Raw genomic sequence first — 22875 nt, 5'->3', positions numbered from 1 at the left:
TTCAGCACAGGTGGCTCAGTTGAAGATTGATCCACCTGTGTTGAAGCAGGGATATGCTTAAAACCCGTCCTGTTGGGGCGTCTTGAGGATTGGAGTTGAGAACCCCTGTGTTAACCACTTACCTGCCAGGCCAGCACATATTGCAGAGCAATGTGCTACTGTCCCCTCTGGCAGTAAAGGGATTGAAGTTTATGCTTGCCAAATATTTGCACTGGCTTTCACACACCTTTCCTGGCCCTGCTAGTAATCAAAGAACAACCTGGAATGAAGGAGACCTTATAGCAGGTAGCACCGATTTCAAGTCCTTGGCCTTGAAACAGCTGGTGTAAGATTCAGGGGAAGTTTTAAAAGATGAAATATGCAATTGTGCACCGATTTTATTTGTCGGATCAAGCAAAGGGTGTAAATATGGCCTGTGTGCAACAAAAATATTTCCTTTCTAATATAAAAATTCCAATTTGGTAATATGGGTTGATAACACTGAATTGGTAAAATTCAGCAAAAAAAACTTTAATGGTAAGCAAATGTTAATATTGTTATTACGAGTAAATACAATAATGGTAAAACAATATGAATATTGATACTAGAGAGAAAATATTTGAATTAGCAATATAAAATATTGACTATAGTTAGTTGCAAAAATATAATATATTAAAAGGGACAAATATTATGATAATTAATGATAAATGTTATCAGTATATTTTTTAAATAATTCATAATATTTTCCATCTGGCGGTACTTAAATCACACCCAGTGCTGCAGCGCTGCTTCCGCAGCATACGGTGGCGCTGTGACGTCTGGTAGCTTCTATCACTGCATCCCAGCTCGCCGCAGAGCACGACGGGAAATGGAGTCTCCAACTGCAGGTAGGGACCCTGACACTGCCAGAGAGTGGACTACATGTCCCAGAGCGCCCACAGGCTCCGGCACTGGAATGGGGGTGCTAGCTGTGTATGTGTAATGGGTCCGAGGCTTGGACCTGAGGATGGCAGCGTGTGACAGGGAGATAGTGTATCACAAGGACAGCTCCCAGGTGACGGGCAGTACCTCAGATATATATAATTTACCTGTAAATGTATTGTCTGTTATTTATATCAATATCTTTCTATCTATAGCTTATCTATTTATATACATGTAAGTGTGTGTGTGTATATATATATACACATATATATGCATGTATATATATATATATATATATATATATATATATATATATATATATATATATATATATACACATAATACACACGCACAGAAACGTACATATATTTAATATATGTATTTATATGTAAATATGTGTATATGTCATATAATAGCCTGCCTTTATTCTATATCTATCTATCTATCTATCTATCTATCTATCTATATGTGTGTATGTTATTTATATGATCATCTATTGTATTATTTTTAGTTGTTAATTTTCACTTTTGAGGCTCCAACATGCGCTGCAGTGACAGACAATAACATCATAGAAAGGATGTTATTTATACTGCATGTTGTATATAAAAGGACACAGGAGGGTATTGATGTGCTGATACAATAGGCATACGAGCCTTGTGTGCTGATATGAATGCTCTTTGTGTATATGTTGCTGATAGTGTGCACAGCACTGTACATATGATGGGCACAGCCACTGGTGTGAAGAATTTAGTCTGCTGGATTTAGGAAGGTTGCAGAGATGAGGCACTGATAGGGTTAAAGCAACAAGGCACTATGGTGAGAGGTTCCCATTAGGTAGTTCTCTGCATAGCAACCAAACTCCTGCCATCTTCAGTTGAGTGTTAGAAATAGGCTCAGCCCTCTGTATCGGTCTCATTATAGCATGTGCTGTATTTCTTGATGGTGTCTCTGTATAATGGGGTTCTGTTCTATAAGGGTTCTCTATGGTATAGGGTCTGTATGTTGGGGTTCTGTTCTATGATACTGTTTCTCTGTATATTAGGATTCTCTTCTATGATATATTGTCTGTATATCGGAGTCCTTTTCTATAATGCAATCGCTCTGTATATTGGGTTTCTATAACACAGCGTCTATATATTGGGGTTCTATGATACAATGTCTCAGCATATTGGGGTTCTATTACACTGTGTCTTTGTATAATAGGATTCTGTTCTATGATACTGCTGTCTGTATATTAGGTTTCTGTTCTATGATACTATGTCAGACATAGTATAGTATCATAGAACAGAACCCTAACATACAGAGACATTACTATAGAGGAGGACCCTAATATATAGAGAACAGAACCCCAATATACAGACAAGTGTAATGGGGTTCTGTTCTATGATACTGTGTTTCTGTATATTAGGATATCACTGTATTGATTGTAGTCCGGTTTCATTCTGTGTTTCAATGTATATAAGCACTCCATGGTTACTGTCATTGTTAGTGTCTAATCGCATGACATTGTCTAGCTGATTGTCTGTAAATCAGGCTATTAACCGATACAATATTGCTGAATCCATACATACACTTATAGTGAGGGTGCTGCATCTGAAACTGTATTTTGTGTTATTTTATGTTAGTATTCCAGTATATTTTACGGAGTAATTGGGTTTTCATATATATTTTAATTTCAGTGTATGAGGATTTAATTCTCCTAGGGTTTCAGATATACTGTAGGTTCTGGTTGCTATTAGGATATAGGGTGGTAGGGTTTTACTGTTACTTGCATATGTGGTAGGATACTGTAACAGCTGATCAGACTGCCAGCCTCTCTCAGACACAAACAAGTCTGGCTAGGTCACACATGCTCTGCCTCATTTAACCCCTCCAATCTGAAAACCTGTCTCTAGATGAGGCTCTAGATTTTGAACCATTTTGTTGTCTGCATTAGAAGGGGATGAGGGGTATGCGTCCCTGATATCTGTGTATTAGGAGGGGGTGAGAGGTATTTGTCCCCGGTGACGGTAGGGGTAAATGTGACTGCTTTTAATAGAGGTCAAGCCTGTCATTAGCCCTACTTGTCAGTAATTGTATTATGAATGTATATACAGGCAGTCCTCGGTTATCCGACTCAATGCGTTACTCAAAATGGCGTTGGATAGCGAAACGTTGTAAAGCGAAACACGTTTTCCCATAGGAAAATTGTTTAAATGAGAGGTTCCGTTCCTGAAGGCATTTTTAATACTAAAATACACAAAATATTTTACGCAGACAATAAGATATGCAACACACACATAAATTATATAGTGTATATACTGTATTTTATATATATATATATATGTATGTATGTATATGTATATATATGTATGTAGAGGTATCAGTACCGTGTTAGCCGAGCTTCAATAATCAAAAAATAAATAGACTATACCGTTCTGTGGCTAACGAAATGCTTTTATTTGTGCGAGCTTTCGAGATACACTGATCTCTTCTTCCGGCGATGTTACAATGAATGAAGCAAAAGGTATACTTAAAAACAGTGTCTCTTGGAATGTTATCTGTGCTAGTCCTTCCCCCGTGTGGATGTGTTTTATGGCTAGAGGTGTCAAAAGGTTCCTGAAAGCAAGTGATGCAAGAGTGTGTGTGTGTATCTGTGTGAATATAAATGAATGGAGAGCCCACAGTATATACAGTGCTTTACAAAAGGTGTGTGTGTGGAGTGGGAGTGGATATAAATGGTGTGGGTAGGTGTGGAAATGTGAGAGATTGTAGCCCAACTAAGGCCGAGTCCATAGACGGACAGGCCGCGCTGAGCCGTGCGGACGCTCAGCGCTGAGCCCCTGCATCCTCAATGAGGATGCCTTGAGAGGGGGCTCACGCGAGCGTCCGCAGACGTGCGGAGGCTTTGGAGTTTTCAGCCGAGCACCAAGCTGTTTTTCGGCTGAAAACATCCAATCAGCCTGAAGCAGCGTCAACGTCACGGCACCGTGACGTTGACGTCAGTGCGTCGTGGGTGATTGGCCCAGCGACGTCACTGCCCCGCCTCCAACCACCTCCCCCCGGCTCCCATCGCGCACGCTGGCTCGCCTGCAAGTCCGAGGAATCGCGCTGACTTATGCAGGCTAGCCTCAGCGTTAGCGCGCCTCCGCTCTCCTCACCCCTCTATGGCCCGGGCCTCAAAGTGTGTGTGGATACTATGTGGTCCCTATAGGTGTATAGGGATGGAAAAACAAGGAGTATTAGTGTGTGTAAGGCCTTGGCCATGTTTGGCGCGTGCTGACGCGCGCTCCCGCTCAGCACTGAGCCCCTACAGCAGCAATCAGAGCGGCTTTAGTAGGGGCTCACCTGCGCTTCCGCGCGCTTGCGGAAGCGCAGGTCTTAGGAGAATTTAAAATTCCCCCGCTTGCCGGCGAGACAGGCCGGTCACGTGAGTGGTTCGCCCAATGAGGGTGAACCAGCTCCGTGACGTCACTGGCCCGGCCCCGGCCAGTGACGCGCCCGCCCCCGGCCCGCCCCCTGACAGTCTGTCCCCCTTCTGCCCCGATCCCTGTCCCCCTTCTGCCCCGATCCCTGTCCCCCTTCTGCCCCGACCCCTGTCCCCCTTCTGCCCCGATCCCTGTCCCCCTTCTGCCCCGACCCCTGTCCCCCTTCTGCCCCGATCCCTGTCTCCCTTCTGCCCCGATCCATGTCTCCTGTGTGTGTGTGTGTGTGTGTATGTGCGTGTGTGTGTGTGTGTGTATGCGTGTGTGTGTGTATGCATGTATGTGTGTGTGTGTATGCATGTGTGTGTGTGTATGCATGTGTGTATGTGTATGCATGTGTGTGTGTGTGTGTGCCTTTGTGTGTGTGTATGCATGTGTATGTGTATGCATGTGCGCGCGCGTGTGTGCGTGCGTGAATATATTTATCAAAGTTGCACAATGTTAATAAATAATTTATTCTCACATGTCTTTTTTTTAATTTTTAAAATATTATATAATATACACACACACACACACACACACACACACACACACACACACACACACACACACACACACACACACACACACACACACACACACACACACACACACACACACACACACACACACACACACACACACACACATATATATATATATATATATATACACACACACACATATACACACACACACACACACACAGGTTCCCCAGTGACACACAAACACACAGACCACTTCAAAGTGACACACACACACTGACAGCTACCAAGTGACACACACACACAGTGATACCCGCCTCCCAAGCGCTTGCTGTCTCCTCTGTCAGGACAGCAAAAAGCTCCTGGTAGAGCGAGCGGCAGCAAGCGAGAGCGAGCAGCAGCACCTAAGCGCTTACTATGTTCCAAGCCTTAGAGACAGCTGTGTGTGCATACATATAGCACAGTATGTACAGACATGGCCTATAGCGCTCATGGGAAGAGAGTTCACTTGTGTCATTAATGACTCATAAAATTTCGATCTCTGTTTAGGCCACCGCTAAGTGTCCCGAACAGTTGCATAAATTTGTATTCATGCAACCGTCTCTCTTTCGGTGTTTTAAGATTACCTTTGAGTATGGCAACCCTCATATCGTTCATCTTATGGCCAGAGTCAGAGAAATGTTCGCCGACAGGACTGTCTCTTGTTCCGCGTGTGATTCTGTGGTGATGCAGATTCATTCTCTTGTTTAGCCCCTGTCCTGTCTCGCCTATGTAGTAGCAGCCCCCTGGGCATTTCATGCACATGATGAGGTACACGACATTGCTGGAGGAACAGGTGAACCTTCCTCTGATTTTGTATTCCCGATTCCTGTGTGGTATTTGTATTGTGTCCGCTGTGTAGAGCATTGTGCAGGTTTTGCATCTTGGGTCCTGGCATGGTTTCGTCCCGCATTCAGTTGTACTGCTGTATACTTTACTCCTCACCATAATATTCTTGAGATTATGGGGTTGTCTGTATGATAATAAGGGTGCAATTGTATAGTGGTAAAGTGAACACAGGCGCAAACAAATAAAAAGTGGACACTGTTAATAAGTGACTAATTGAAAACTTAAATAAGTGAGAAAGTGATAGTAATAAGTAAATACAGTTTCACCCCCTGCTCTGGAACCCACTGGAAGGGGTAGTCTTCACTCTTCCCCCACAGTAACAGCAAAACACACAAAATCCAAGGGGAGCATGGGGGAGAAACAAAAAAACATTTAAGTGCAGCAGAATGGCAACGTGGAAATAAAAGCCTCCAAATGACTTGGCTCTAATGAATTGACTACTTACAAGATGTAAGAGTCAAATAGGCAGGGTTGACTCAAACAGTCAATGGCAGATGGGTGGTGCAGTTTTCATCAGAGTGGATCAGGTTTCATCAGAGTGGATCAGGTCCTCAGGATGAAGTGCCCCAATATTGAGAGAAAGAAACTGGCATAGCACAGATCACTCAAGGTATAAAGATTTTATAACAATAAAATAATGTACTCACATTCTAACAATTAAAAACGGGCATGTCACACTGCATTAGTGTAGGAAGACTTTAGCCAGCCAGGCTCACCGTCTCGCAGCGTTCCCCACTCCTCCGCCTCAGCCTCCGGTCAGCTGTTACACTGTTCCCACTGGCGTCTGACGTCACTTCCGGTTTCGCCGCTCGGTAAGGACTGGATCTTCCTGCAACTTCTCTGCTGTATGCTCCGCTCTGGATGAGGCTCCCACTCTACGCGTTTCGTCACGGGAGCATACAGCAGAGAAGATAATAAGGGTGCTTCAGGGAAGACCTGTTGCAGTCTTGTATCTTCCTGGAGGATGGGTTGTAGTGTCCTGGCGATCTTGCGTAGGGCTCCTAGTTGTGGGTTATATGTCCACTCCCACTCCACACACACCTTTTGTAAAGCACTGTACATACTGTGGGCTCTCCATTCATTTATATTCACACAGATACACACACACACTCTTACATCACTTGCTTTCAGGAACCTTTTGACACTTCTAGCCATAAAACACATCCACACGGGGGAAGGACTAGCACAGATAACATTCCAAGAGACACTATTTTTAAGTATACTTTTTGCTTGCTTCATTCATTGTAACATCGCCGGAAGAAGAGATCAGTGTATCTCGAAAGCTCGCACAAATAAAAGCATTTCGTTAGCCACAGATAGGTATCATCTATTTATTTTTTTGATTATTATATATTTTGATTATATAATAATCAAAAAAATAAATAGATGATACCGTTCTGTGGCTAACGAAATGCTTTTATTTATATATATATATATATATATATATATATATATATATATATATATATATATATATATATATATATATATATATATATATATATATATATAAAAAAATAATATAACATAACATAATAAATAATATATTATATAGTGTATATACTGTATTATATATAATATATAATATAATATATTATATAGTATAATTTATATATATATATATATATATATATATATATATTATATACACATAAACAACTTAGCAAAGCGTCGTAAGAGCGTTGGATAAGCCGTTTTGGCGTTGTAAAAATGAACATAGGTATGCATTGCATAGCGTTGGATAAGCCATTCGTTGTAAAGCGAAGCGTTGTAAAACGAGGACTGCCTGTATATCTGTATTGTAAGCCTGGTTCCAGTATGTCAGGAACATGGGGTTAATGTTATGTTCAGCTAGAATGTTGCAAAGTGGTATGTGAGCTTTCCAAGTAACTCTTTGCATGTAACTGTGTTTGTTTGGCATTTCCTCCCACCAATCAGGGGCTGGGTCATATTGCAAACACCTGGGGGGAGGGAGACCCCTAGCTAGATCAGATAAGATCATCTCAGCTGTAGAAAGAAGCTGTGAGTAACTGGGAGAAGCTGCAGAGGATACCGCAGGAAGAAAGAACAGGGGAAATCTCTTTAGCAAGATACACCCAGATCTATAGGGTCAGCCCATTTTCCCAGTTGCAAGTGTGTGTGTGGTGTATCTGTAAATAGCTGTTGATATTTCTTTTTCCAATAAATTAATTTTATAAACTCTGTTTCTGTCTGGGGAATTGATCCCTGGTGTGATATTCCTGGTCTCCCGTGACTGGGTATTTTCTTGTGTCAGTATTGGGATCGCTAGGTTCCACACCGATTATTTTTCTGGGAATATCTGTCCTGAGTAAGGTCTCAATTTTGAAGACCATAGAGCTCAGTTACAACTGTTCTGGTACTCGGACACACACCATTACCATTCCCTGTAGCTTAGTCAACGTACAGATAAGACTACAAGGATGTTGGCCAAGTATCGGCCCTAGACCAAGTACCGGATCGCACTCCATGAGGAGTGTGGAGTACCTACCGGGAACTGCGACAAGAAGCAGTTGGTCGCTGACCTGGTAGCATTTGAGGTGCAGTGCTCAGGGGATAGAGCTGAGTCACTGGCCAGCCCTGAGGTCGTTTCCGGCCCTTCCGGACCACGGGAATCGCCCGCCAACTCTGATGATGAGTCGGTGGAGGCTCTGGCGGGATTGCCTGCAGCGGAGGTGGACATGCCAGTGGATATCCAGCGTGTGCGCTGGACGACCTGGCCAGCAGGCTACCACTGCTGAACGAGTCGCTATGCTCCAGCTCCTTGCTGCTGGCGCACCTGTATGATCGAGGTCCCAATCGCCCTCTGGCAATCGGAGGTTCCGAGTCAGTCGGGCACTCCGACTCGCATATGGCAGCTTTGCCACGTTCTGTGAGGACACGGATGACATCAATGGATATCTGCGGTCCTTTGAGAACTATTGTGAAATGCGTGACTTACCGGAGGAGTACTGGGTCAAATACCTGATCCCTCAGCTGCGCGGCAAAATAGCCATGGCACACCGTGAGATTGACCGGGAGTGAAGGACGTTCTGCCCGGTTGTTCAGGAGGTTCTCCTGGCACATTATGCCATTACCATGGAGACCTACCGGACTCAGTTCAGAGCTCTGAGCAAAGGGTCCCAGGACACACACCTCGAGTTTATTTCCCAGCTAGAGCACCAGTCTAAATGATGCCGGGTGTGAGGTGGCAACTTTTAAGACCCTCCGTGACATGATGGTCAAAGAGCAGTTCATGCTGAAATGGTCAGGGAAGATGACATCTTTACTCCTTGATAAAGTACTAGCCATACGAAACGCGTAGGAGGGCTGTTATTCTCCTATTTTTAACAATGTTCTAATAAAGAAAAAGTATTTTTTGGACCCTTATCCTGGCTGTGCACTGCTTTTTTTTATGCTTCATCACAGGATTCAAAGATGATTCTGCGGGAGTGGGCAGTTTCTACCTATACTGTGAGTACATATACCCTGACTGAAGATTTATTCCTGGAAGACACCCCCAATAACGTTTGGATCAAGTGTGGGGCACCTCACTTTTTTCATTCCTTCTGGGGACATCTGTCAATTTTGCAATTCCAAGATATCAAGACTATTTATATGCATATTACCCACATTGGATTTCTTTGGTTATATTATATACTATTGTTTGATCCAGTTGCTAGAGCATTCGCATAACCTTTTTTCTATGCAGAAATGCTTGCCCAAGGTGCGAGAGTGGGTCACCAACCGCAAACCGGCCAGCGCGAGGCAAGCGGCCACCCTGGCAAGATAATAGAAATGCTCGTAGTAGAACGTTCATCCCGGGGCAGCAGGTGTTTGTTCTAAAGCCGACTCGCCAGAACAAGCTTCTAGCTGCCTGGTCTGGCCTGTAGCCGGTAATCCGGCAGGTGAACGAGTCAAATTATGTGGTAACTCTTGATCAGGGGTTAAGTAGATGTCGGAGCTACCACATCAACATGCTAAAAGAATACCATTCAAGTGGGCCAGTGGTGATGGCAGTGTGTAGCCCACCATCGGGAGACATGGTGAGCAGAGCTGTGCCCGATCTCACAGGAGAGGCCAGACAGGGAGGCTCTAGAGAGGACGTGGGGATAGTGTCCCAGCTCGCAGCTTCCCAACGCAAGCAGGCGCGAGAGTTGTTAGGAAGGTATGGGAGTCTGTTCACGGACAAGTTGGGACAGACGCACCTCACTGATCATCCAGTCAACACTCGTGATCAGAGGCTCCTCCATAAGTCCACATACAGAGTGTCTGTGGAGGTAAAGCGGAGCATGGAGAAGGAGATGGGGGTGATCTCCAGAGTCCCTGGGCCTCGCCAGTGGTCCTTGTCCCCCCAAAAAATGGTACCACCCAGTTCTGCGTGGACTATCGGCAGTTAAATGCCCAGACCGTGTCGGATGCCTATCCCATGCCTTGGATGAATGAGCTGTTAGATGAGTTCGCAAGGTATCTGACCACCATGGATCTGAGCCAAGGGTACTGGCAGATCCCATTGACCCAGGAAGCACAGGAGAAGTCGGCCTTCGTCATCTGGAGTGGCTTGTACAAATTTTTGGTCATGCTATTTGGGATGAATTTCCTGCTGGAGGGAATGCAGGAGTATTCTCGGGCATACTTGGACACCTTAGCGGTGTTTAATAATTCCTGGGCTGACCATCTTACCCATGTAGAGGTGGTCCTAGTCCGCATCCAAGAGACGGGGCTAACATTAAAACCGGCAAAGTGACAAATAGGGATGGCAGAGGTTGTATACCTTGGGCACAGGGTAGGCGGGGGGGCATCTGTGTACCTAAGCCGCAAGTTATTAGATCGGGAGGCTGCTTATGCTATAATTGAGGAGTGCTTGGCCATAATATGGGCCCTCTTGAAACTGCAACAATATGTGTATGGCTGCCCTTTTATGGTCATTACGAAACATCCCCTTAGCTGGTTGCAGCGGGTCTCGGGATAATGCCAAGCTGCTGCGGTGGAGTCTGGCCTTACAGAAATATGACTTCACCGTACAGGACAAAAAGGGGAGTGAGCACGGCAATGCCGATGGACTTTCCCGACAGGACGATTCAGGGGCTGGGTCATATTGCAAACACCTGGGGAGAGGGAGACCTCTAGCTAGATAAGATCAGTTCAGCTTTAGCTGTGATTTCAGAGTTTTGTAGCTGAGGAAGCTGGGAGTCATTTTCTGCAGGAAGAAAGAACAGGGGAGTAACTAATGTGCAGGAAGAAAGAATAGGGGAAATCTCTTTAGGGAGGTCCCTGCATCCAGAGCTATTGGGTAACCCCAGTTTCCCAGTTGTAAGTGTGTGTGTTGTAACTGTATCTGATATTTCTTTTTCCAATAAATTAATTTGATAAACTCTGTGTTTCTGTCTGGCGAATTGATCCCTGGTGTGATAGTCCATGTCTCTTGTGCATCCCTGAGGCCTGTATATTAGGAGGGGGTGAGAGGTATGTGTCCCTGACATCTTTGTATACTGGGTCTGTGTCCTGACGCTCCTCTCTCTGCGCAGAGTGAAGATATAGATGAGTGGGATGATGCCGCCCTCATTAAGTCCTACGAAAAGGCTGTACAGTCCTTCCAGGTAACCTCCGCAATGATCTTTGCCTCCCTGGCATTGAAGTGGATACAAATTAACCCCTTCTTCTCCCTCCTCCCTCTGGACTCAGGACATCCTAAGATGCAGCGATAAGAACCGGAGACCAGAGGGGGCTACAGTGCCCAGAGACCCACAAAAAGACGTCCTGTGGGACCCCCTCCTGCGTGAGGCTACCCGAGAGACGGAATGGGAGAGAGACGGTCACAGGGATCTCCTGAGAGACGGTCACAGGGATCCCCCGAGAGACGGTCACAGGGATCCCCCGAGAGACGGTCACAGGGATCCCCCGAGAGACGGTCACAGGGATCCCCCGAGAGACGGTCACAGAGATCCCCCGAGAGACGGTCACAGGGATCCCCCGAGAGACGGTCACAGGGACCCCCCGAGAGACAGTCACAGGGAACCCCCGAGAGACGGTCACAGGGACCCCCCGAGAGACGACGGGGAGAAGTGGAATAAGAAGAAAACCCAGCCCCCGCCCCCTCTCGCCCACCTTCGCCCCCTTGCTTCCAAAGTGAGTAACAAACCCCAAATCCTGTCTGATTTGTACTCAGTATTTTTTATTCATATGTCCTTATACACAGGCATTAATAACAAAATCACAAGCATATATTATATATACTTTTCTAGGGCCAGTGCCTCCTAGTACCAAAGGAAATCAACAATTAACAATAATATGTATTTATTATTATTAATAATAATAATAGCATGTATTTTTACATAGCGCTTTACAGAGACATTTTGCAGACACAGTCCCTGCCCTGTGGAGCTTACAATCTATGTTTTTTGGTGCCTGAGGCACAGGGAGATAAAGTAACTTGCCCAAGGACACAAGGAGCTGACACCGGGAATTGAACCAGGCTCCCCTGCTTCAAACTCAGTGCCAGTCAGTGTCTTTACTCACTGAGCCACTCCTCCCTGAACAAAGCGTTCCATTGTCTGCAGCGCTGTACATAGTTTTGTGCAGGCGCTGTGAGTCCCTGCCCTGAAGAGCTTACACTCTTACGGCACAGAGGAATAAATGGACTTTGCCCAAGGTCACAAAGAGAATTGACAGTGGGATTTAAACCAGATTTACTCACTGCAAAGGCAGTGACCTTACCACTGAGGTGCTCCTTCAGCCCCAATTTCCCTTTTACATGTTACAGTTTTATCATAAAAGACATTAGGTAAAGGTTGTAAACTCAATTAATTTGGTTACTGGAGATGTGTCAAGTTAAAAAAAAAACCGCAGTAATTTAAAAATACATATTTTCTTTATTGGCATCAATTACCTTAATTTAACGTATTGGCCCTATTGCTGACAGAGGGGGTCTGCAACGCTTTGCAGTGAGGGTTACTTAAACACACTACTTCACTCACTTTGGTCCTAGGAGGGAGTGAGCCTATACGTTATAGAGAAGGCATTCAAGGGGTGAGAGATTTTCCTCTATCGCACACATAGTATATTGAGCATGGTGGGGCTAGTCCGGGTCTGTATGGGTGACGATCCCCTGCCTCCTCCGTGCAGTGGAAGGTGGGGGACTCGTGCAGCGCAGTGTGGTCAGAGGACGGATGCGTGTACCCGGCTACCGTGAAATCCATCGACCGAGAAGCTGGGTCGTGCGTGGTGGAATATGCTGGGTACGGGAACACGGAGAGACACCACCTAGATGAAATTGTGTCTGTGGGGAGCAGTGAAGACAGCAACCCCCCTGTCAAACAGGTGACCCCCCCCTCTTATAAAGCAGAGCTACCTGTGACCCCCTCATTGCACAGTTACCAGTGAGCCCCCTCTTATATTGCACAGTTACAGGGGAGGCTCTCGTATAATGCACAGGTACCAGGACACCCCCCTTCTATATTACAAATGTACCACTGATCCTTACCCCCCCCCCCCCCTAATAATACACAGGCACCAGGATCCCCCTCTGATACTCGTCAGGTATCAGTTAGGCTTTAGTGATATCATTTTCACCACGGTAACGATATTAAGAAATTTGCCGCGATAACAAAACATATCGTGATACATTTATTAAAGTAAGTCTGAAAATCTTTGAGTAAATTTAAATAAAATGTAGTCTCAAAATAAATTTTCTTTAGATTTACTAGAACCTTCATTCCCAAACCGTTTCCTTATCTGCACTTCACCTTTCCTGACCTACGCTGCTCCCACCAACCTTAATATCCCCCTCATCCCATCACTCTCATCCCTATATACTCCCTCCATTTAAAACACATTTAATTTGTGAAATGTTAAAAATATATTAAACAGATTTTTCAACAATTCAGAATTGTAGACGTGTAGAAGAGACATTGTGAAGTGCAGGCATGGCGGGGGGTGTTAAGGGTCCCAGGAAGGGGTTAAGTGCCCCCAGGGGGGGGCAGAAGGGGTTAAGTGCCCCAGGGGGAGGGTGGGGGGATGGAGGGCTTAAGGAAAGTGAGGAGAGGAGTTCCTACCTTTCCCTGCTGCAGCCCGCTGCTCTCACATGCATGTCTCTCCATGCTGCCCGAAGCTCCTCCCCCTCCCTCTCTTGGTCAGCATTCAGAAGAAGGAAGGGAGGGGGACTCTGGGAGAGAGAGACAGAGGCAGCTTCAAAGCAGCACCTCTGACATCCCATAATATCGCCATAACGGGTAACCTCCCACATCGGCACTCGAGGAGATTGTTATTCCGATATTACTAAATATCGGTATATCAAGCAACCCTAGTACTAGTTATGCCTCTCTCATATTGCACAGCTACGAATGTCCCCCCGCTTATATTAAACAACTACAAGTGTCCACCTCTAATAATACACAGGTACCGATAATCCCCTTTTATTTTGCACAGCTACCTGTGTCCCCCCTCTTATATTACGCAGCTACCTGTGAACTCCCTATTATAATACACAGGTACCATGGATCCTGCTCTTATAATATACAGGTACTAGGACCCCCTCTTACAATACAAAGGTACAAGGACTCCCCTCTTGTAATACACAGCTATCAGTGATCTCCTGCTTATAATACACAGGGACCCCCCTCTTATAATACACAGCTAACGATGACCTCTGTCTTATAATAAATACACTGTTACTGGTGATTCCCCCCTCTTACAATACACAGGTAACACGGACCCTCCTCTTATAATACACAGCTAGCGGTGACCCCCTGCTTAATATACAGAGCTGGGGGTGACACCCTTTTTTGTCACACAGGGTGTTTAAAACTTAGATTCTGAGGGACTTTAGTGTTGAATAAGGATCTTACTATTTTATTACAGTCCCCCATTCCATGCAGAAATATCCTGGTACCTCCCAATTGATCGCCATAAATGATGTGACCCACCTGTAATCATAACCCACTTTCCTATCCCTGGAACCCATGTCCACCTGGTTTGCGTTGCGGTCTGTGACTTACAGGTGTCTGCGGGGTACCCCAGCCAGATTCACCGCTTCCATTTTCCTTTTTGTATGATTTCATTTCCCGTCTGTTACATTGTTTCTCGTACTTCACATCGCGGTGTCTTTTCGCCTTTCCATCTGAAAACAATCAACGTTCCTTTGAACTATACAGTGTCTCTCTTTCCACCGCTTTTTTATTTTTCTCCTCATCACCTTTACAGCTCAAAAAGGTTTGTTACAGAACTATGAGCGTGATCTACTCGCTGACTAAATATGTACAGTATACAACGGTTACTTCAAAAAAAGGAGAATTAGGGCAGGTCGGATTTGCAAAAGCTCGTTAAATTTGCGTTTGGAAATCCGACGGGCCCTAATTCTCCTCCTTTTTTCGATTGGCAAAACGAATCCCAGCGGGTCTTCCCTTGCATTAGGAGCACTGAGTTTTGATTTTTGTATCGGTGTGCAACATATTCTGTATTTGATACAGAATATACCTGTTACCGTGTAATATTTTGTATATCTGCTTCTGTAGCAATAAATAAAAACTTAGATTCAGATGCACTGGGATTATCATCTACTTCTTTACATTATTCTTTGTCTGTCTTTCTTTTCTCCCCCTTCCATCTCTTCCTCCTTCCCTTCTCTTTTTCTCTTTTCACCATGTCCCCCTCCCTCTCCATTTCTCTCTCTCTCTCTCTCTCTATTACCCCCACGTGATTCTCCCTCCCCCCTCACTATCTCTCTCCCCCGCCTCTCTCATGCCCCTATCTCTTGCCCCTCCCTCTTCGCAGTGGAGGGTTGGTGACCGGTGCTCGGTTCAGTGGTCGGAGGATGGACAGCTATACTCTGCGGTCATTAGATCAGTGGATGAGGTGTTGGGGACCTGCGTGGTAATGTACGACGGGTACAAGAATGAGGAGGAGCAGAGCCTGACTGACCTGATACTCCCGCTCAGCGGCACCCCGAGCCCCCGCAGCAAGAAGCAGGCGAGTCCCGCACCTCTGGGACTAGACCGCTCTGGGGTACACAGTTTGGCACATCTAGGGCTGCACAGGGATACAGAGTTTAGCACCTTTAGGACTGGACAGGGATACAGAACCTGGCACCTCTCAGACAGCATAGCCTAGGGATACATATTCTGGCACTTCTAAGACTGTCATTTGACGGGTACGCAGCTTGGCACCTCTAGGACTGGACGAGTACAGAAGAGACAGAGGCATCATATCAGAATTATAAGGAATTTAACAAAAGGGCAATCAAATTAGCAAGAATTGAAAACGAAAAAAGGATTGCATAGAAAGTAAAATCGACCCTAAAAAGTTCAAGTATATTAATAAGAAAAAGATTAGAAAAGAGAATATACTGTAGGATTCTTTCAGTGTGAAATGGGCAAGTAAAATATTGGAGATAAGGAGAAGACAGATATTAAATACGTTTTTTGCCTCTGTATTTACCAAGGAGGAGTCCATTGCAAAAAATATTGTAACAGGAGGAAGCCACAACCTCTATATTAATAAACATTTAGAAGTGCATAGACGGCTTGATAAAATTAAGGTAAAAAAAGCACCTGGCCTCGATGGCATGCACCCAAGAGTTCTTAAGGTCTTAGTTTCATTATAGCCAAACCGTTATGTTTAATATTCAACAACTCAATTTCCACAGGCTCAGTACCGCAAGATTGGCATAAAGCAGACGTGGGGCATATATTTAAAAAGGGAGCTAGATCACAACGAGCTAGATCACAACCGGGGAATTACAGACCTGTAAGCCTGACATCAATAGCGGGAAAGCTACTTGAAGGTTTAGTACGGGATAATATTCAGGAATACCTAATGGATAACAAGATTATTAGTAATAGTCAGCATGGATTTAGGAAGGATAGGTTGTGCCAAACTAACCTTATAAGCTTCTTTGAGGAGGGAAGTAGGAATTTAGACCATGGTAATGCAATTGATGTGGTCTACTTGGATTTTGCAAAGGTTTTTGATATGGCGCCACACAAGAGGTTAGTGTACATAATAAAGCAAATTGGTTTCTTTAAAAATATTTGCACCTGGATTGAAAACTGGTTGATGGATTATCAACAGAGAGTTATCATCAATGGAACCTTTTCAGGTTGGACTGAAGTTGTATGTGTAGTACCTCAAGGTTAGTTACTGAGGCCACTGCTTTTTAGCTTGTTTATTAATGACCTTGAGGTTGGCATAAACAGCAAAGTCTCCATCTTTGCTGATGACACTAACTCATGTAAGGTAGGAAAATCAGAGCATGACATAATTTTTCTACAGAAGGACTTGGATAAACTGGGACTTTGGGCAGGTAAATGGCAGATAAGGTTTAATACAGATAAATGTAAGGTTATGCATTTTGGTAGCAAGAATAAATAGTCTACTTACAAATTAAATGGGACAAAATTAGGTCAATCCTTGATGAAGAAGGATTTAGGAGTACTTGTAGACAGCAGATTTAGCAGTAATGCTCAGCGTCGGGCAGTAGCCGCAAAGGCAAATAATATATTGCATTAAACGGGGAAAGGAAGCATAATTTTACCACTGTATAAATCATTGATAAGACCACACCTTGACTATGGAGTACAGTTTTGAGCACCACTCCATAAAAAAAATTTGATAGAACTTGAAAAAGTACAAAGAAAGAACCACCAAATTAATAAAGGGGATGGAAAGTCTGAAAATATGAAAAGCTAACTAAATTAGATGTGTTTATATTAGAAAAGAGGCTCTAAGAGGGAATATCATAACTTTATACAAATATATTCAGGGTCAATACAAGGAGCTTTCAAAATAACTAGTCATCTCAAGGGCATACACACGACAGAGCATCCCTTAAGGTCGGAGGAAAGGAGATTTCACCAGCAACAAAGGAAAGTTGGTGAGGGCAGTTAAAATGTGGAATTCATTACCCATGGAGACTGTGATGGCAGATACAATAGATATCTTCAACAACAACAAAAGGTTGCAAATCTTTTTTAGAAAGGAAAGGTATACAGGATATACCAAATAAGTAAACATGGGAAGGATTTTGATCCAGAGAGAAATCTGATTGTCATTATTTGGAGTAAGGAATAATTATTTTTTCCCCCTTATGAGACATAATTGGATACTCTCTTACTGGGGTTTCTTTGTTTGCCTTTCTCTGGATCAATATACTGCAAATACAAATATAGGATAAGTATCTGTTGTCTATATTTAACATATTTTGAACTCAACCGACATGTCTTTTATTCACATCGCTTACTATGTAACTTGGCACCTCTAGAACTGGACAGGAATACAGAGCCTGGCACCACCTTGGACTGGATAACTCAGAGATAAAGATTCTGGCACCTCTAGGACTTTTAATTTCAGTGGTACACAGCTTCGCACCTTTAGAACTGGCCAAGGATATAGAGCATAGCAACACAGGAGGTGGACAGGAAAACAGAGCTTTTCACCTCTAGGACTGGGTAGCGATACACAGACTGGCACCTCTAGGACTGGATGGGGATGCAGATTTTGGTATCTGTAGGAGTGGACAGCTGGCACATCTAACAGCTTTGATTGGCAGGACGAGGACGACACCGATTGGCTATACACACGCAGAAGCTCTGCCTCTTCCCCGGATATCTCGCGCAACCGGAGGAAGCAGGGGAAGAAATCTGATTGGATGTACGCATTTCCGCCGCCTCCTCCTCCCCCTCCACCCCCGCCCCCCTCACTCCCTCCCCCTCCAACACCCAAGGTGAGCGACCTGCAGCACACAGTGTCCGAGAAGCCCCGCAATGTTCTGCGATGGGGAAATAGTTTTAAGGGCAGTTACCCCTGTGTATTGTGTTTTTGGGGGTATGATGGGGGCAGTTATGTCTCTGTGAGGGGTAGTTATTTGCCTCATGAAGTATGATTGAGGTGGTTATCTGTTTTATGGGGGTGAAGGGTTATTTTTCTCGGTGATGGAGTATGCATTGGGTAGTTGTCTCTGTGATGTAGTAGTTAATTCTGTGATGGAGTATGATGGGGGTAGTTATCTCTGTGCTGCAGTTACCTAGTTGATGAGTGTAGTTGTGTGTGTGTGATGGGGCAGTTACCCCAGTTTCCTTTCTTCCTGTTTCAGGGCTGTTTCTGGCCTCCGCCCCCCCCTCCTGTGAGAGCTCATATGCCTGCCTGGCACGGCTGGCCCCCGGTACGTCACCTCCCTGTGTTCCCTGCTCTTCCCTGTGCTCTCTGCCCTCTGACTCTGTGCCCCCCACCTCTGTGTGTGCTGCTGTTCTGAGCATCATGTGACTCCCCCCCACTTTCCTCCCCCCACTTTCCTCCCCCAGTCAGCCCCGCTGCCCCCTCCTCCCCCGCCCCCTCCTTTCTTCAGCACAGACTGGGAGGATTATGATGAGGAAGAGCAGGAGGATGAGGATGTTCTCGCCTGTATGCTGATGGCCTGGTACATGACCGGATACCACACCGGCTTCTATAAGGTAACAACCCCTCTCCCCACCGTGAGATAGCTCATCAGTGGGCTCTACATCACTTCATCTTCTAGTGCAAAAGACACACACTGACCCTCTGACCTGCAGAGCTGACAATCTAATAGGGTACTGTGGGGAGGAGGGGGAACAGGTTCAGTTGTGTGTGTGTGTGTTATATATATATATACATACACACATACACAACTGAACCAGTTCCCCCCTCCTCCCCACAGTACCCTATTAGATTGTCAGCTATATTATATATATATATATATTTGTACCCAGTGTTTCCTCTATATATACATATTGTATATATGTTTATATTAATATAAATATGCATATGTACACATGCACACAATCAAGAGTGTGACGCACTCGAATACACCTATAAATAAAATATTTATACGTACATAAATATATATGTATACACACCCCAGCCTCCAAATCTGAGTCTCCCCCTCTCCTCTCTCCCGCTGTTTAATGTCGGCACGGAGGTTGAGCCTGAAAATTAAAGTTTGCTCTGAACAAATAAACAGACTCGTCTTCTAGTGACAGCTATCTCTCACTCCTCACACCCCTCACGTCTACCTCTAACTCATGACATCCCTCACAGCTATCTCGCACTGCACATAGATATCTCCCGCTCTTTGTCTTGTTTAACAGGGCTTGAAGCAGGGCCGAGCCGAAGCGCTGAGACCCAGCCAGAAAAAAGGACCCCGGAGGAAATAAGAGCGTATCACGGCAATGTGAGGGGGCTCTGTGCATAGGGGCAACCAATAATAGGGAGGAGGGGGGCATGCCCCCCTACCCCCCAACTTTTAGCTTGCCTTCTGTATCTTCCGATGACTCTTCTCTCTGCGGAGGTCAAGTGACAGTGAGGTACTTTGATCCCCACTGCGGGATGCCTTGCAACAGACACTTCTTTGCCAGTTTGTTATCAGACAGGGGTTAGGGAGGTAGTTTACTATCCAAGGCTAGCTGATAGATAACTGGAGTTTATAAGATGTTAGAAAATGCAGCTCGATGTTGGAGGAGTCAGAGCTGCTTTAGAAGCAGAGTATGATCCACATATGGAGGACAGAGCTTTCTTTAGTATGGGAAAAAAAGAGTAAGAGGGGGAGGGAAAAAAGGAGACACAAAGAAAGAGAGAAACAAAGAGGACATAGAAAGGGAGAGGAGAAATAATTGAACAGATGGAATTGGGTGGGAAAAAAAAGGGGGGGGGGGCGAAAAAGAGAATGAGACAAAAAATGGAATTTGATACAAAGTGAAAAATGCAAGAATAGACATACAGGAAGGGGAAAGAAAAAGCGGAGAACGGGACAGTGAAAGGAGAAGGGGGATAAAATTGGAACCAGAGAAGGTACATGCCAACAATTACAAGTCCATTGAGTCTATACTTCAGATATACCCAAAAGTATCCATTCATTGCAACATGTGTATGTATGTTTATAATGGCCAGGACAAAATAGAAAAACGTGTTGTTTTCTTGCAAGATATAACACACACATCCCCCCCCCTCTCACCCCAATCCCGACTGTAACTAGAGATGGGCAAATTAACTCTAGATTTTTTAACAAAATGAGAGAAAGAGGCACATTTGGGAGATATGCTAATAGGATATGCAAAGTATATTTAAATGACTCGCGCCTCACAAAAGATTTCCACAAGGCCTATCCTAACAAGCCAGGTCCTAAGGCACCTTGTGACCACGGGGTACTGTCAGGGCCCACAGGATCAGAACCCACAATCTCTGCTATCTAGCACTGAGCTAAACCAGCTGCACTATTGCAGTATACTTTTGATCTCTCCCTCCCCTCCAAACTCCATATTTCAGGTTCTGGAGTTGAAAGTTTTAACATTTGTGGGTGAAATTTTGACAAACACATTTGCAAATAGTTCTGGAAGGCAAACGTGCATTTTTATTCTAGAAAGGAACTTGCAAATTTGAGGCGGGTTCAAACTTCAGCTCAAAATGTGTCCATCTCTAGCTGTAACCCTTTCACTACCAAAGTTCTGTTTAACCCCATAGATCAGGAGTGGCCAACTCCAGTCCTCAAGGGCCATCAACAGGCCAGGTATTTGGGGATATCCCTGCTGCAGCAAAAATGGCTCAATCAGTGGCTCAGTCTTTGACTGCACCACCTATGCAGGGATATTCTTAAAACCTGACCTGTTGGTGACCATTGAGGACTGGAGTTGGCCACTCCTGCTTTAGAATAACAACATAACAGACTGAGCAATTCTCTCTCTCTCTCACTCCATCTCTAACACTCCATCTCTCTCTCTCTCCTCCACCCCTTCTCTCTAGGATACAAGGATTATCTCTCCCATGGAGAAGGCAGGCGGGACACACACACCATGAGGTTCCTCATTGCTCCTCGGACAGCCTCCTCCCCCTTCCCATACCTTGTTTACCCTGTATATGCGCCCGAATGTTAAGATAACCAGACACAATTATCTGTGAAGTGTGATGAACAATAAAAGACAGATGTTTGCAGCTCCCTGTGTCTCTTTCTCTGTTTGTATCCTCTGTACTGCAGGAGTTGGGATACCCCCAGGTCCAAAGCATCATTAATGACTTTGACCCTTGAATCTTAACTATGACAATGATCTTAAACCCTTTGCTGCCAGAGCGGCCTGCAACACATTGTGAGCTGCAGTGATGTGGGTCATGCTACGTCGTCTCTTTAAATTCTGAATGGCAGCTATATTTCAAAGACCCTCACCACATTAACAGTGTTTCTTTGAAAGCCACTGAAGGATTTAATCCCCCCTTCCCCCTGATGTTTGCCATCTGGATGAAAAAAACCCACAGGGGATTTACCACCAGCAGTGGATAGGTTAATGTCCGTAAATCTGTATGGAAGAGAGGAGAGGCACCTTAAACCTGTCTTATAAGCATCTGCAGGTGTTAATAGGGGTCACAGATGAAGAACAAGACAGGAGCAGCAATGTTGTCCGTGACACACTGCAGTGATAAAAGGGGGTCAGGCATTGACGCAGTAGGCGTGATTCGAGCGACTCGGTCACAGGAGGGGACAGTCTGTAAACATCACCCCCTCTCTCTCTAATTCTATATTTTGTTCCTAACACAGACCTTGTTAATGAGAAATCAGAGCATCCGTGTGGCAATGTTTTCATTATAGGACAGCACAAAGGGTCATTGTTGTTCCTGCAGACAATATATGTGAGGGTGCGTGTGTGCTCTGTCTGTCTATAGCCATTGCTTGCCTTTGAAGTAGATGAACCAGGTTGCAATGGCAGCCAGCTGATTGTGATTATGGACAAGTCACTATGTTGCCAATGCACCAAATGAGATTGTAAATTCTATGTGCAGCTGCAACATTATATGTATATATATATATAAAAAATATATATATATATTATATAAAGAAAATGAAAATATCACTTGTGAGCACATTCACATGTCTTAGACAGGTCTGCAACCCCGCTTTTCACCAATATCACCTAGCATACAGTGCCTCCACTGCAGCAAGGGATTCTGGGAAATGACATGCAAATGAGCACACTGTCACCTTTTGCTTCAAATCCATTTTGACATGAACCCCTATAAGCGTATGCTCGCTGCATTACACAGCTTTCAGCACAGCCTGTGTTAAGATGCATAGCAAGTAAACCTACCCACACACAGCTATTTCGACCTTTTGGGTCATCTCAGAGTGAGGCTAGTTATACTGGCTGCAATTTGAAGCTTGGGTAGGT

General features: G+C 44.7%; 1 protein-coding gene across 4 annotated transcripts; it reads left to right on the top strand.

The window, feature by feature from the left end:
• Window positions 1-876: 876 nt before the first annotated feature.
• LOC142501394 (uncharacterized) lies at window positions 877-21649 on the top strand. 4 transcript variants are annotated; one of them, XM_075611263.1, is made up of 10 exons: window positions 877-1033; window positions 11242-11313; window positions 11399-11842; window positions 12839-13033; window positions 15485-15679; window positions 18258-18431; window positions 18801-18869; window positions 19009-19158; window positions 19813-20028; window positions 21461-21649. In XM_075611263.1, the coding sequence occupies exons 1-9, from the start codon at window positions 986-988 to the stop codon at window positions 19876-19878; spliced, it is 1413 nt and encodes a 470-aa protein (XP_075467378.1). In that variant the 5' UTR covers window positions 877-985; the 3' UTR covers window positions 19879-20028; window positions 21461-21649. The 4 variants fall into 4 exon arrangements, with proteins under 4 accessions (XP_075467378.1, XP_075467377.1, XP_075467376.1 ...); XM_075611262.1 differs by having other exon boundaries at window positions 15485-15715; window positions 19813-19895; XM_075611261.1 differs by having other exon boundaries at window positions 15485-15715.
• The last annotated feature ends 1226 nt before the right edge of the window (window positions 21650-22875 follow it).

Source organism: Ascaphus truei, chromosome 8 (assembly GCF_040206685.1).
Source record: "Ascaphus truei isolate aAscTru1 chromosome 8, aAscTru1.hap1, whole genome shotgun sequence".
Taxonomy (NCBI): domain Eukaryota; kingdom Metazoa; phylum Chordata; class Amphibia; order Anura; family Ascaphidae; genus Ascaphus; species Ascaphus truei.
Note: the sequence above shows the minus strand (reverse complement) of the source record. Positions and strands in the feature narration are given on the sequence as shown.